The 14775-nt window shown below is 41.9% G+C and overlaps 1 protein-coding gene across 1 annotated transcript in view; it reads right to left on the bottom strand.

Annotated features, from left to right (window-relative positions):
* Positions 1-11805, bottom strand: part of MRPL3 (mitochondrial ribosomal protein L3) — a 31334-nt gene extending 19529 nt beyond the window's left edge. Inside the window, exons 1-6 of the mRNA XM_080385990.1 lie at positions 11370-11805; positions 9258-9436; positions 8129-8220; positions 7158-7256; positions 3290-3389; positions 1305-1365 (exon numbers count right to left, since the gene is read on the bottom strand). Coding sequence (XP_080242116.1) covers positions 1305-1365; positions 3290-3389; positions 7158-7256; positions 8129-8220; positions 9258-9436; positions 11370-11743 — 905 coding nt within the window. The 5' untranslated portion in view covers positions 11744-11805. The remainder of the gene's footprint in view (positions 1-1304; positions 1366-3289; positions 3390-7157; positions 7257-8128; positions 8221-9257; positions 9437-11369) is intronic.
* Positions 11806-14775: the final 2970 nt, after the last annotated feature.

Genomic DNA, 14775 nt, shown 5'->3' with positions numbered 1-14775 from the left:
TGCACTTAATCTACACGGAATGAGTGTATTCCTAATGACACTATGCTTTGCTTTGCAAACAAGCTATTGCCTCTTATAGGCTGTTCACTGAATGCAATTGAGAAGCAGAATGAATAATATACGAGCTCCGAGTATTACGTAATGAAGTTTGACAGAGAAAAATATTCATTCCAGTCAACTCCTTTACCTCCTTTCTCAACAGGGTGCCCCTACATGTGTATTAGAACTGACAGCTTGGCTGTACTGATATGGTTGGTTTCCCCATATATACAAAGCCCTGTGAATAATATTAGACATCTTTAAGTATTAAACATATGTGAGACAATTACAATGGATGACATTTCAACAAGACCAATTGGATATTACCTTCATTACACAAAAAATAAAACATCAAATGGAAAACATTATCTTTGTATCACAACACAACAAAAATACACTTCATTGAAATACAGAGCTAGGAATTCTCAGTTCTCTTGGGCAGTAGAAATCATGGACGTAATAGAAGAGGTAAGACTTAATCTTTGCTGCATGATGCCAGTTTTTCTTTTGACACCCTCTACCACTTGAGCTCTAATTTGGCATTCACAGTGGTCTGAGAGGAAATCATTCCTCCCACGTTAAAGTAAAAGATCATTAGCCATTGCTGGCAAGGAGATGAGCTGGAATACGAGAGAAAACCAAAACGGAATCTGACAGCTCTGTTGTCCTGCTGAATGTATTCACAATCTTTTTGCTTTTCTTTTGGTCCACATGTTAAATCTCTCTCTGCCAAATCAAAGTTAAGCAGTTTTTCTGGGAACTGATGCCTTTATGCAATTATTCCCACTTTCACATATCACAGATGCAGCGTTATAGACCTCTTCACCCCTGCTAAGCTAAAGGACCTCTTCTCAAGTTGTCTGTCAAGCCCTTCCATGCTAATCATACAATCGTTTAGGTTGGAAAAGACCTTTAAGATCATGGAGTGCAACTGTTAACCTAGCACTGCCAAGTCCAGCACTAGACCATGTGCCTAACTGCCACATCTACATATCTTAAATACCTCATGTATGTGTGACAGACAACACATCAGCACCATAGCTCTAACAGTACTATTTGTTTACCTTCGATATTCAAAGTCAAAAGTAAGCCTCAGCAAAGAAAGATAATTTTATATTTTTGACTCAATGGCTGAATGGACTTCTATTTCCTGCCACTACCCTTGCTTTTGTAAACCATGAGTTCAAGTCAAAGTAGAGGGGGAAAAAAATTCAACCAGTCTATTTGGAAGATGAACCATACACATTACATCATTAGGAACCTACGTTTTTGCAGTAACATCCACGAACTGCCCTGGGCGGAAGTGAGCAGCATACAAAGGAGTACCTTCAAAAGAAAAGAGATCATGTTCAGCCAAGTGCTGAAAACCTCAAACCACTATCCAGTCATTACCATCCAGCATAGATTACAGTCACAGTGAAGGAAACAAAACTTTATATTCACATATTATTTGTTCTTCCTTATAAACACCAACTAAACCAGATGCTTTGTAGTTACATTTAATGTTAAGCACATTTCTCAGTTCCTACCCCAGTTTCAGATGAGTAGGACCAGGAGGGGTCAGGACTTTACTCAGATATGCTGCACTTCAGACACCAAAAGAGACAAAGCCCAAAATGCTTAATTAGTGAAGACTCACAATAAACAAACCTGGCAAGAAAACAAAACATGTTCCACTTATAACTACTAGCACTTCACAAGGTGGAGGGTTTTTTTTTAAAAAAACAAACCCCTAACCGCTTCCTATTAAAAAATGGGGTTAGGAATCAAGAAAAAGATTTTTGCAATGCTTCCTCTTTGTTAAGACACAGTATTTCCAAACTACAAAGACTGTGGCAGAAGTACAGATTCATTCACTGGGGAACTGCCCATTACAGTAGCCTTTAGCAGAAGCAGTGCTACTGTAGGTCAGTGACATCACTCACCTGACTGCAATTACACTCATTCCAAGTGCTTGTAGTAGAAACATTTTAAATCTAATTAAAATTTATTTTGTTGTCAGCATTTTTTTCATCTGAGTGCAATATTCTTTTATTAGCAGCTTTAAAAAAACACCCAACAAAACACCTGAATTGATAAATTAGTTCATTATAAATTAACTTCAATCTGGAGATGCATGCAGCAGCATGTTTAACAGTTTCCAGCCTGTTTTAAGACAATTTAAAAAAAGAAATTTTAATTGCTTCATATCCACACCTATTTTCACTGTGTTTTCAAATTTCTATGAACACAAACTGAAGTGATGTAAACCTCTCCTAAGTGTCAAGCATAAAAATACTCCTATTATTTAATATTATATTTATACGATCCATACACACCTAGGATAAGATGCCTGTCAACTGACAAAAAATCATGTACATGAAAAGTGTTATGTACAAAATACACACAATTAAAATCAGCTTATTGAGAACTTCCAATTCTGCTTTATCTCAAACTTTTGCTTCCATTTATCAGTCCAGACTTCCTCTTCATGTCAGATTTTATTTTAATCAGTCACTGCACTGTCTTAAAAGGTCTTGCAAAAACCTTCTTTAAAGGTAAATAAAGATATATATTAGAATTTCCTACGCTACATAATTCTTGGGAAAATACCTACAACTGTCAAAAAGCACAAAATGAAAGCAACATAAATACACCAGCTAGTAAAACCTTAAAACCATAAAACTTTTCATTAAATCTCCAAACTTCTAATACTAATTTTTAGTGAGAACATTATAATGTTGTATATAAATATATACATATAATATACTATAAATATAAAGTTGTCAGAAAAAACACTATATATGATAGCCATCAGTCCTACTTCTGAATGCAGCAAGAAGAAACAAACCTCAAACTGCTATTTTAGGCTCCTGAGAAACATTGCCACAAAATTCTGTGCCCTTCTCATAAGGATAATCAGATAACTTCTTGTAAATGCATTCCTATTTATTCCTAACAAGTGAGTCAAGGTTACAGACAATTATTTTTTTAACTCAATGTTCATATTAGCTAGTTTGGATCAGACATTCTCTAATCAATGGAAACACAGCATCCAGGAAAAAGGAAAAATCCTACTTCTCATCACCTAGAAAGTAAAGCCTAATTTCTAGTTTTCCCTAAGAAAAATGTTTGTAGTAAATGACAATGAATTAAGAATTCAGCAATTTCCATAACAAAAACTAAATACACGTGTCAACTCGGTTTAGGTCTACAAGCAGCAGATGTTAAATGATTACGCATGTAATATGCAGTAGCTCAAAAAGATTACCTGGTTTAATTATGGCATCATCTGTTACGTTAAATGTTGTAACTTTCTGCTTCCGTGGTACTCCAGCTTCTTTAAAAATTTCCATTGCAGCCTCTGATACCTGTAACAAAGAGCAGCCATAAAAAAGAAGTGATCTTAAAATACCCAAGGATTAACCTAGCACAGAAAGGGATTGCAAACTGTCAACACCACTCAGAGAAACAGATATATCATACTACACTTTCATCCTGAGACTAGCATTTTATGTCTATAGAAAATCAATTTAAAACTCCTGTGTCTGCATTTTATTTTCTGTCAACTATTTACCCTACAGCTACATCACATAAACAAGAGACATACGGAAATTTCTAAGATCAGAAAAGAGAAAACAATCATTTAGAATGTACATCAACTATATTACTGCCTTTTCATGGCTTTTAAGGAGTTTTGTAGTAATTTAAAAGCATTTTCTCTTTTTCAAAGCTTCTAACGACTTAGTTCCACACCACCATAAATATAATTTATTCAACTAACAAAACCACAGAAATAAAGCCTAGTCTTGCAAAAACTTCTCGAAATGCTTAACCTCCCACAGAAACCAAGCTAGAGTCTCCGAACAAAAAAAGAAAAATGAAGAATAATTTTATGATTCATGTATTTTTAAGATATACCAAGTACACTCAGTGTCAAAAAAATGCTGACCTACTAATGAAGGGCTCTTCTTTTGCAGTCTGACAAAACCAGAAGTACTTAAAATTGCTCTCAGCTCACAAGACAACTCATAGAACAGCTGGCCACTGAGATGATACCAAGCAATGGAAACTGATGCAGGAAAACTGTGGCCACAGGAAAAAAGCAATGCAGCTGATTGTTTTTCAAATGAATTCTAGAAAGCAATTTAACCACCTGTGAATACTGTCACACTTGGATAGTCACATATCTGAGGTTCACTACACAAAAGTTCTGCGCAATTCGCTCTCTCTCTCTCAAAAATAGTTTTGTGTATTTAAAGAGAGAATAATGTAAATGGCTTTAAAATCATAACTTATTTTGAAAATCTGCATGTTGACCTTCCTTTTGTTCTTATAGATCTGGTTTAAAAGTGTTAGGAGAACAAAGGAAGTTTTGTGAAGAATGAGGGAGCAAGATGATGAGAATCTCTGACATAGATACAAAATCTTAACTTTAAGAATCTGTCCTTATTTGAGGACAAAGTGTGCACACAAAGTCTTTGAGAGTTAAAAGGATTTTTGGAGTGGTTTGTTAATTTGAGTTCATAGTACAAACCCAAATTAAAAAACAAAATTAATCAACTAAATAAAAAATCTCCCCTACGACCACAAAAATTTAAAGCATCAATGGAGGACAACTGTATTAAACTGTAGTAACATATGTAAGAATTAAAAATAAAGAAATCCACTTCTTATTAAATGCCTGCATATCAATCCTTTATTTCCACTGTTATGTAAAACTGCCGCCTTAAGACGACAGCAAGGGGAGCTCTGTGCTCAGCACAACTGCTTGCAAAGAGCTACTACAGCTGAAGAAAAGCATAGTAAAGTCAAAGGGTAAAAACTGCTTCCATCTCAAGAGTCCCACCATAGCCTTGCACTCTTCTGATTCCAACAAGTTTTCTTCAGACAGTTAAGTCAGAGAGATGTACTTCTACAAACAAAATACTGCAGTCTTTACAAAGCCTTCCTAAAAAGCAATACTAAATAGAAGAACACTGAGTGAATTCTCAGATGTTCTTATTTCTGAAAAGACCAACAACATCTGCCAGTATTATAGAAGCATGATCAATATGCCCTCACTTCAGGGAAGCATATAAAATATTTCTGACAAAAAACTGTTGTTACACTTACAGAACTGTACTTTCTAGAATAATTTTGCATTAAAAAATAATGAAAAATCTGTTCACTTGTAATAGACATATTCAAGTTTAAAAGGAAAAAAAATATCTTGCTAAATATGCAATATTATGCATAAATATGTGATCATTTTCCAAGCAATATGAAATACATGAAACTCTTTCTTAGTAAAATTACTGATGGAATCATTACATTGAATTAATTAAAAATCGGTAGCTGTGAGGCATCTGAGGAAGAGAGATGTTCCTACAAGGAATTAACAGAAGATAAACTGCTTATGCTAATACAATACAGTATCATTCAGCTTTCTTTTAATTCTCACTTTCAGACACTTCAGAGAGAAAAGAAACACATTAAAAGACTGATAAACATAGGAGAGCAATGATTCAAATCTGCAGCTAAGCCACAGAAAGACATCACCCAACCTTAACAAGCAAAATTGTTCAGAATCGGCATGCCAAATTCTTTCTTAGAAATTACCTAGTTTGTACAGTGATGATAACAACAACGGCAGCATCAATAACAGTAATATTACGGAGCTCAGGCTCAGGCCATGTCCTCACCACAGATTGGTCTAAGGGTATTTAATTAATTTCTTTACTAAAATAAGTCTAAATCCAATCAAATTAATAGGAGCTAACTTGTGAAAAGTCCAAGAGAGTCATTAACATAACTCAAACTACTAAAAACTCCTTGAGCTGACTTTTTAGGTAGTTTGGCTTTAAAAAAATTTTCTTAGTTCTCAAGAGCTGTTCAAATAGAAATTTTTTATATACCTCCTTGCTTCCTGCACATTTTTACTCTGACAATGTATTGAATCACGGGTAACATCATCTTTATGAAAAGATTGACTGTAAGGAGTCTAACGTGTGTAATAAAACTTGAAAATTATTATTTACATGATTCTTGCATGTCTTAAGCCAAGGTAACAGAAAACTAAAACCACAGCTGTCATTTCTCCAGGAAAAATGTCACACCTAGAAAATGGAAATGGACTGAAGTGACAGGATAGACACAAGAAAGTACGCGCAATGATGCTGAAACATGGCACAAACCTACTGAATAAAAGAAAGATAACTTAAAATATAAGCCTGTTCAAAATCAGAACATACTATAAAAGCCAAGAGATTTATCAAACGAAAAAAGCTCCTCCTTCTCTCACCTCCACTGAAGCAAAAACAAGTACACAGATTAATTTTGAGGCTCTGGGAAAACCTTTTGTTTGAAAAAGGGATATGTATGTCCTCAAAAAGCCACAATCACCAACTGAGACAATCTGCTTTGTAATCACAAGTCCTATTTATATTTACTAGTCTAAATCAAACAAACAAGTGTCAGGATACTGCAAGAAGTGAAAAGTGGTATTTTATAGAAATAATGGATCATGGAAACTGCAGTCCTTTGAGGGAAAGCTTTGTTCCTGCCTTGATCTATAATTCAATTTTCCTCGGGAATGACAGCTCTGCTAGACAAGCTTAGCCACTGAAGATTTCTGGGAATTCCGCATCAGGCAACTGAGTTGTTTAGACAAGTGAGTTGTTTTGATACCACTGTCGATGAGCTAGAATCACAAAGCTGTCTTCCTGAAAATTAAGTCTTAAACTTATTAATCAGTAAAATTATATGCAAATTAGACAATCTCAACAGATCTGTGGAAAAATTACAACTAAAGCTAATAAAACAGGAAGAGTAAGGTAGAGAACAAAGTCTTCTGAAAAACTGATGAAGCTGGGTAAGTTTACAAAAGGCCATTAAAGCGTGTCTCTTGCAGTCCTTGTCTCAAATTGCATTTCCTAGAGAATCAAGAGGCAAAACCTTCAAAAGGTTCTTGCTATTCTCTTAACCAAGAATCAACACCAGCATTAAGGAAATAAGCAAAGGTGACTATGATAAAAGATCAGTTCCACAGCATGCATGTCTGCCAATTAATCTCTTGGAGAAGGCTACCTATGCTACTTTTGTGCTGTAATCACAACAGAAAGTTACTCTAACAAAAACACTCAAAGTGGTTCACTTACAGAAAAAGGAGATGCGTTTTTGCCTCCAACAAGTAGCTTAGCTGATTTTCCCCCTGACTCTTCTTTTGAAATGTATCTTAAAACATGGCAATCTTGCACCTTAAGAAAAGAAAAACAGTGTTTGAGTATATGCAGATTTGTATGGTCCAGGACCTTAAGTAAGAGATTATCAAAACAAGTGAAACAAAGTCAGTTTCTGTTTTCATTTGTATTTACATAACAGGAGATACAGCCTACAAGAAGGGGAGTGTGTTACATTTTTACCGTAAAACATCCTTCTTCCAATCAATTAAAGGCTTATCTATTATTAGTAATTATAATAAATATACTAATTATAGTATCTACTATTACTAATATTAAAATATTAGTAGAATGCAAACTATATTTCTATAAATGCTCTAGAAATCAAATAACATCCTACAGTCATCTTTTGCCTGCAAGATCTGTACAATTCCTACTATGTGCAGCGGTACAGCATACAGTAAGAGCCCACAGTTTAGGCTTCTGCTCCTTTACTCTGTAAACCTGACACCCTTCACAGCACTGGTTCATCATATGGAAGCAAGAGGTCACTGAACAGCTTCATCACTGCAGTTGCTGCCAGAGAATATGAAGCAGCAGCTTCAGAGCTACAAAGGCTCAGAAATCAAGGTGAAACTTGTGCCTGCAGGTAGCAAAATAAAAGCAGCCAAGTGGGGCAGTTAAACCCAGCTTTATGCTGCCTCCCATCTCCCCTCACATACGTAATACTATGCAGTTCTGCAGCACTTGAATAGCAGAAGGCAGACCACTCCTAGAAAGTTCAGGATATAAACAGAATAAGCATGGTGTACTATGCAGGGTTGAAATAAATGGTTATTTTCTTCAGAGTTTTCCTACTCTGTACGAGGGATGTTTCACTTTTGCCTGAAACTTCTGGTTAACAATCTGAATACAGTCCAGGAGATGAAATTATTTATGATTTATTTCACCTTAAGTAGTGTGACAGCATGTTTTTTTCCTGACTTGGTCCATATTGGCATCATTCCCAGTTTTACTGCAACAACACCAACTCTGACAGAACCTGTAGATCAAAACAGAACATGGATGCAATTCCATACTTAATATTTGAAAGAGCCCATCTCATAACCTGCAAAGTCCCATTAATTCTGATCTTTCCTAAGGCGAGTTGAAGAAGGTGAGAAAACATTGCTGACTCCCTTTGTGAGTAGGCTGGGAATAACCTGTTCGTTGCTTTTAATTCCACTAGCCATAAAGTTCTATCTGTTTCAGTTGTGTTTGACAGAACATGCAAATTAGCTCCCCATTTAAATAACCAATGCTTCAGACTCCTTTTTTCTTTTAGAAAACACAACACCCATGTAGTATACTAGAGCCAAAGAAACTATTGAAAAGTTTACTGTAGGGCATTCCTCCCAGCCCAAACCTTTGCATATTTTTTTGTCATTGTAACTATACAGCAAAGGCAAACTGTCAAGTCTGGCTTCTGACAGTCCGTGATGTGAAAACCAAAACACTTAAGGTGAAGAATAAATGCTTTAAAGCTTGAAAAAAATGCCTTTTGTTCAAGTTTCCACTGTCATACCTGAGGATCTTCTTATGGATTTTCAGGCTGTCATGTTGTTGTTTGCTGTCAAGGGATGTGACCCTTCTGAAGGCTCAAAAACTTTACATTGTGTTCTAGTCCATAAGACTTTGGAATCATTGAACAGAAGGGATGTGTTAAATATTAACACTTTTTCTTCAGAGTCCAGTGATATTTACAAGAACATTTTCAAGTTCACATACTTCACATCCTAGGGAGTCTTCTTAAATAAATTTTTAGTTTATCTTGTCATTGTGCAGCAGTGGGACTGGCCAAGTGCTGATTTGGACAAAAACCTAAGTTCTTACAAGGTTCTTAATACCTTGTAATACTTTAAATGCTTTTCAGAGAACTGATGTATTACATGTACTTACTGACTAGGACATGTATTGAATGGCTGAGGTAAAAGCAAAAAGGAGAATACTTTATAAGACACAATCCTGTTGTTAGTGAGTGCAACAACAAAACAGTAATTTCAGCATGAGTTTAGTATTTCAGAAGAGATACTTTCTCACCTGGTTTCCACTCATTCAGTGCCCATGGCTCATCTTTCAGAGGGCACAGCTTGCTGGCTGTCTGAGCTTTGTACTCCTCCGCAGTTACCTTCTTGAGGAACTGGACGTTCTCTTCAGAAAGATGCTCATGCCACCACGTTACACTGTTAACGTGCCTGACTACAAAGCCCAGCTGTCCCCTTTCCAGTGGTGGGAAAAGTATTTTAAGTGTCTTATCAGTTCAAATAATGTCTCACAACACATAAGTTTGCAATGTAATACATACCACATACCACAGTGTAGTCACGAAGACAGAAACCATACTAGCATGCTATTCAACCAACACCAAACTGGCCACCCTTGACCAACACCACCTAATTATTCATCAGGCATTCATCTGACTTCAAAGTATTCTAAAATCCACCAAAGGGGAGCAAGCAGCAACAAATCAACCAACCGCTCCTACGATAAAAAAACCTAGATCTGTGAACAAAGATATAGATAGCAGTGGGTTTTGTTTACTTGAACTTTAGCAAGGCTTTCAGCACAGTCTCCTGTGGCATCCTTCTCTCCAAACCGGGAGGTTATGGCACAGATGGGTGGGCTATCAGATGGGCAAAAACCTGGTTGGATCATCAGGCTGAACGAGTCACGGTTTACACTCTACCATAGGGCCAGTAACAACTGGAGTTCCTCAAGAGTCTGTTCAGGGACTTGTCCAGTTTAATACCTTTATCAGTGACCTCTAACAGAGGATCAGCGCACCCTTCTTAAGTTTGTGAACAAAACTGAACTGAGGGGAGCAGCTGATAATGAATGCTCAAGGGCGTCCCTCTGTCAGTCAGAGGGAAAAGCCAACAAGGAACCCAATGAAATTAGTAAAGGAGAAATGCAAAGTCCCACAGCTTGGATGGAATAACCACTTGCAATAGTACAGGCTGTGACTTCAGCAGAGCTGCTCCCCAGTCAGGCAAAGGACCTGGGAGTCCTGGGGGCAAAAAGGTAATAAAAGGAGCCAGCAAGCTCCTGGCAGCAATGAAAACTAACAATAGCCTGGGCTGTATCAACAGAAGCACGGTGAGAAGATCAAGGGAAGCAGCTACCACCCTTTCTTTGGTGCTCCAAGTAGACCATATCTGTAATACTAAATCCAGTTTTCCAGTTTTGGGTCCCCAACAGGGGCACTTATAGACAAGTCCAGCAGTGGTACACAAAAATACAGGGGCTGCAGCACTTGCCTTAGGAGGGGGATTGAGGTAACTGGGCTTGTTTAGTCTAGAGAGGAGGCTTGGGGGGATGGGGGGGGCTGACAGCAGCTTTCCAATACCTATGAGAAGTGATAAGACAGGGCCAGGCCATGCTTACTGAGATACATTGCGGAGGATGAGAGAATTGGTATAAACTGAAAAAGGAAGTTCTGATTTGACATATGGAAAAAACGTTAACATTCAGCCTGAGGCCAGTCAAACACTGGAACAGGGGCCCAGAGAGGCTGTGCAGCCTCCATCCTTGGAGCCCTAACAACTGCCCTGGCCTCAGAGCTGGCCACACTGCGAGCAGGAGGTTAGACTAGAAAGCTCCTCAGCTCCCCTCCAGCCCCAACAACTCTGATTTTATGTTTGCTGCTAAACAGCCCGCCATACTGACATAACTTTTAAGGGCTTGGAAAAGCTCAAGCCCCTCCATCCTCTTCAAGTACAATGAAACAGAGTATTTCACCATGGATTTAGCAAAGGCAGGTAGCTAGCTGTGACAGCAGGCCGAGGTGCCTGAAAGCACAGCAAGTCAGGTCGTTCACTAGGAAGCAAAGGTGCTCTGGATGCACACACGCGTGTCCCGCCGTCACTCCCACACGGGCTGGGGCTATTGCTAAGGCTCGAGTGCCCCGGCAGCAAACCGCGGCCCCACCACCTCTACCCGTGCAAACGCCCCGGGCGCTGCCGGCAGACTGCACCCCGAGGCCTCTCCCAGCGGCGGCGACCAGAGAGGCCGCGGCCGGGCAGGGGCCGCCGAGGTGTCCTCACGGTGTCCCTCACCTCGGGCTGCGGCGGCCCCGCCTCTGCCCCCGCTCTTCCCGGCCCTCGCCGCTCCCCTCCCCGCTGCAGCCCCTTTCCCTCCCAGACCTTCCGCTACCTGCCGCCAGAAGCCCCCGCCGCCGCCCAGAGCGGCCTCCCTGGCGCTGCGGCCCGCAGCCGGCCCACCAGCCGGCTCAGCAGCCCCCTGCCCGCCATGCCGCGGCCGTCAGCGCGCCCGCCGCCAGCTTCCGGCGCCGCCTGCTCCGGCGCTGAAAACCTCCCGTGCGGCCGCGCGAAGAAGGTTCCGGCCGCGCTCCCTGCGAGGGGGGCTGCGGTTAACTCCAAAGTAACTGTCCCGGGGGGACACGCTGCCCTCCCCAGGCGAAGGCACCTGCCCCGCGGCACTGCCTGCGGGTTGACCTGGGCCCTGGCGGGCGGCCGCTGGGCTGAGCGCTGCCCCGAGGCCCCGCGGGTCAGGGTTGCGGCGTCCATGGCGGATGGGGCTTCTCTGACACGGGGGTGGGGGGTAAGACCTCACGCAAGGGGGTGATGAGAGAGGACATGCAGAAATAGACACGAGCACGCTTCCCCCCGCAACACCACCACCCCTGCCATCGCTCCCCTTCCTCCGCTCTGGCCGTCACACAGTGACACGCGACATGTCGGCGTCAGCGCCGGCACCCCCCGCAGCCCGGCGGCACCCCCTGGAGCCCTTCCCCCCCCCGGAGCCCGGCGGCGCCCCCCGGAGCCCTTCCCCCCCCCGCAGCCCGGCGGCACCCCCTGGAGCCCTTCCCCCCGGAGCCCGGCGGCGCCCCCCGGAGCCCTTCCCCCCCGCAGCCCGGCGGCACCCCCTGGAGCCCTTCCCCCCGGAGCCCAGCGGCGGCCCCCGGAGCGCGGCGGCGCCCCCCGCCCCGGCCCGGCGGGCTGCGGCGCGTCTGGGTGCCGGAGCCCCGCGCAGTGTGGGGTGGGCTGCCTCGGGGGCTGCTCCGGGTGGGTAGGGCACGCAAGGAGGGAGGGAAGGCGACATTTTTGGTGAGAGTGTTTAATATAGTAGCCGGTGAAGTTACTGGTAAGGTTACAGCGGGTGGGCTGGGCAGCCTGGCACAAGGCTGGTACCTCTGGCCGGTCTCAGTGAGGTCTGGCTTTCATCAGCATTCAGAATTAACTCAGCCTTTCCCCTGAGCAGGGCACCAGCACAGCTAAAAGCGCACTAGTTATGGAAGCGGAGGGCTGTGGACCCGAGGCTGCCTTTTGGTTTCAACAGAAATCTTTTTTAAAGATCCGTGACTGGTCAGGGTGGTCAGCTGAAGTCGGTCGTGGCTTTGCCTGTGTGTGCATGGGTGTTGCACCTGAGGCTTGTGGCCAGCTAGCCAGGCCTGACAGGGGCCGCAGGCACTGCAGGGTGGGCAACTGAGCAGAATTTTGGTGTTCACATCCAAAACTGTGACCCAGAAAACTACCAGCGGCTTTCACACATGCTCCTTGTCCTTATGTTTCCTTCTTGTCTTTTTAAGAAGTAAACACAAGGTGTGTTCTGAAATGCATCTCTCAAGTTCACAGTCCAACTGATACTCCCTCTCTGAAGCTGGTTAGTCATCTCTGCTACCATAGCGACCACTGCATCTTTTTGTTCTCTCCCTGACATCAGGAACCACAGGGGTGTTGCTAGATTTCATATAGACACTTTCTTGGGGTGTCCATCGGTAGCTTAGGCTGCTGCTCTGACAGGGACTTCTATAGTAGGGGGAAGAAGGGATCTAAAAATGCTAAAAGTGATACCTCCCAATTTCTAAGCACTGTGACAACCCTACAGTGATGCTTACCCTGCCAAAGTCCCCAGAAGTAGCGAAATGCTATTTATCCTTGTTTTAAAGCTGTGGAACCAAGGCACACAGCAAGATTAAGTGACTTGCCAAGTCATGATGGATGTTCCAGCTAGAGAAGGGGGCTGTCTTGATGCTAGCTAGCCTTGTTGCCACGGTATGATGCGTTTCTCATCTAGCATGCACTGTAGCTGAGATGATGCAGGATTTCATGTAGCAGTAACTTGGAAGTAATACATGCACACATTTTGGAGGGAAAAGTTTTCTCCTTTTTAACACGATGATGCAGTAGCAAACCTTTTTTTATTTTTTTTTGTCCATGCAGCTTTTCATGATGCTAAAAAGGCATGAACTCTTGTCAATTTGTGTGTGTGTGTGTGTGTGTAGCAAGACGGCTGCAACTTTGAATGCACTCAGATTGCCAACTGCCTGCTCAAATCAGTGAATTCAAGTGCCTCCTGAACACAGCAGTAAAAGGCTTTCTGCACAGTAGTAGAAACGGCTAGTGCTTCTCTGGAGAGAAGGAAGAGAAAGAAACAGTGCCCATTACAAAATAACCTTCCCTGCCAGTCTGCTGCCTTGGGTAGTCAGAATTGCAGAAATGAGGAAATGGAAACATTGCTTTTGAACTGGCAGCCTTCACAAGGTGAAATCTCCTAGGTTCACTTGATAGGTTTGGAGGATCTCCCCATCTATGCAATGAAATTGGAAAAACAGAAAAGAGGGGGTGTGAGTGCAGGGAACTAATGGTTTGCAGTGAATGTTGCACGCAAATGTACATCTGGGCTGACCACTGTCACACACCTGGCTCTCTTAATTGCTGAACTTGTTTCTGGTAGAATGCAAGTTCTCAGCCCAGGCCTGCAGGTACAAGTAAGAGCTATGAAGGAAGGAGGATGGATAGTGCTATAAACTCTATTTTCCTTGTGGCAAAATGGCACTTTCTATAAATAAAGAGAATAAACAATCTGAGGTGTAACCTTACCCTAGGAGTTCTCCAGCTCATCCTTCCCATTCAAAAAAATGGGAATGTAAATGTACCAATGCTTTGTGATTGCAATGTCCATGCTACTTAGCAGTAAAGGGAGTTTGTCTAGTACCTTGTTCACTCTGGAAAGGTTGGATATATGTTTAGATTCACATAGCAGCTGTGACTGCAAGACCCATAATCTCAAGTGAGGAAGGTCAATCTCAATAACCAGTTGGGTTCTTTCTGGGAGTAAACCATGTCCTGTTTGTGCAGCTGGAAAGCCAAGCTGAAGGAGGTAACTCAGTTTAACTCATCGGCAAAGATCTTACTACAATACGGTAATGAGGCTCACTAAGCCACATGCTCTTCTGTCATAGTATCTGGTGTGTGAGTAAACCCAAGGAATGTAGTTGAGTGTTGCAGAGCTGCAGGGCTCTGTTGTGCAAATCTGCACAGGACTGGGGCCTTCCACCTGTGTATTTGTTGTAGTATCACCTCTGCAACCTGCAGCAAGCCTTGGCTCAGACTTCTGTTCTCCGTCGTGCTCAGCAAATCTCTAACAGATCAAACCATAAACATTTTAGCTGTCGTCAGTTGCATACCTTTGATAATTGGAGGCTAAAAGAAAATACATGTTTTAAAGCAATACTATTATTATAATTTTGTTTTCATTACATACCTGTAGACTGTTTCATCAAATGCTATAGAACGTTATTGCTTATCATGGTAAG

This window comes from Falco punctatus (genome assembly GCF_963210335.1).
Source record: "Falco punctatus genome assembly, chromosome: 4".
In the NCBI taxonomy this organism is placed as follows: domain Eukaryota; kingdom Metazoa; phylum Chordata; class Aves; order Falconiformes; family Falconidae; genus Falco; species Falco punctatus.
This window is presented reverse-complemented; position numbering and strand designations above follow the sequence as displayed.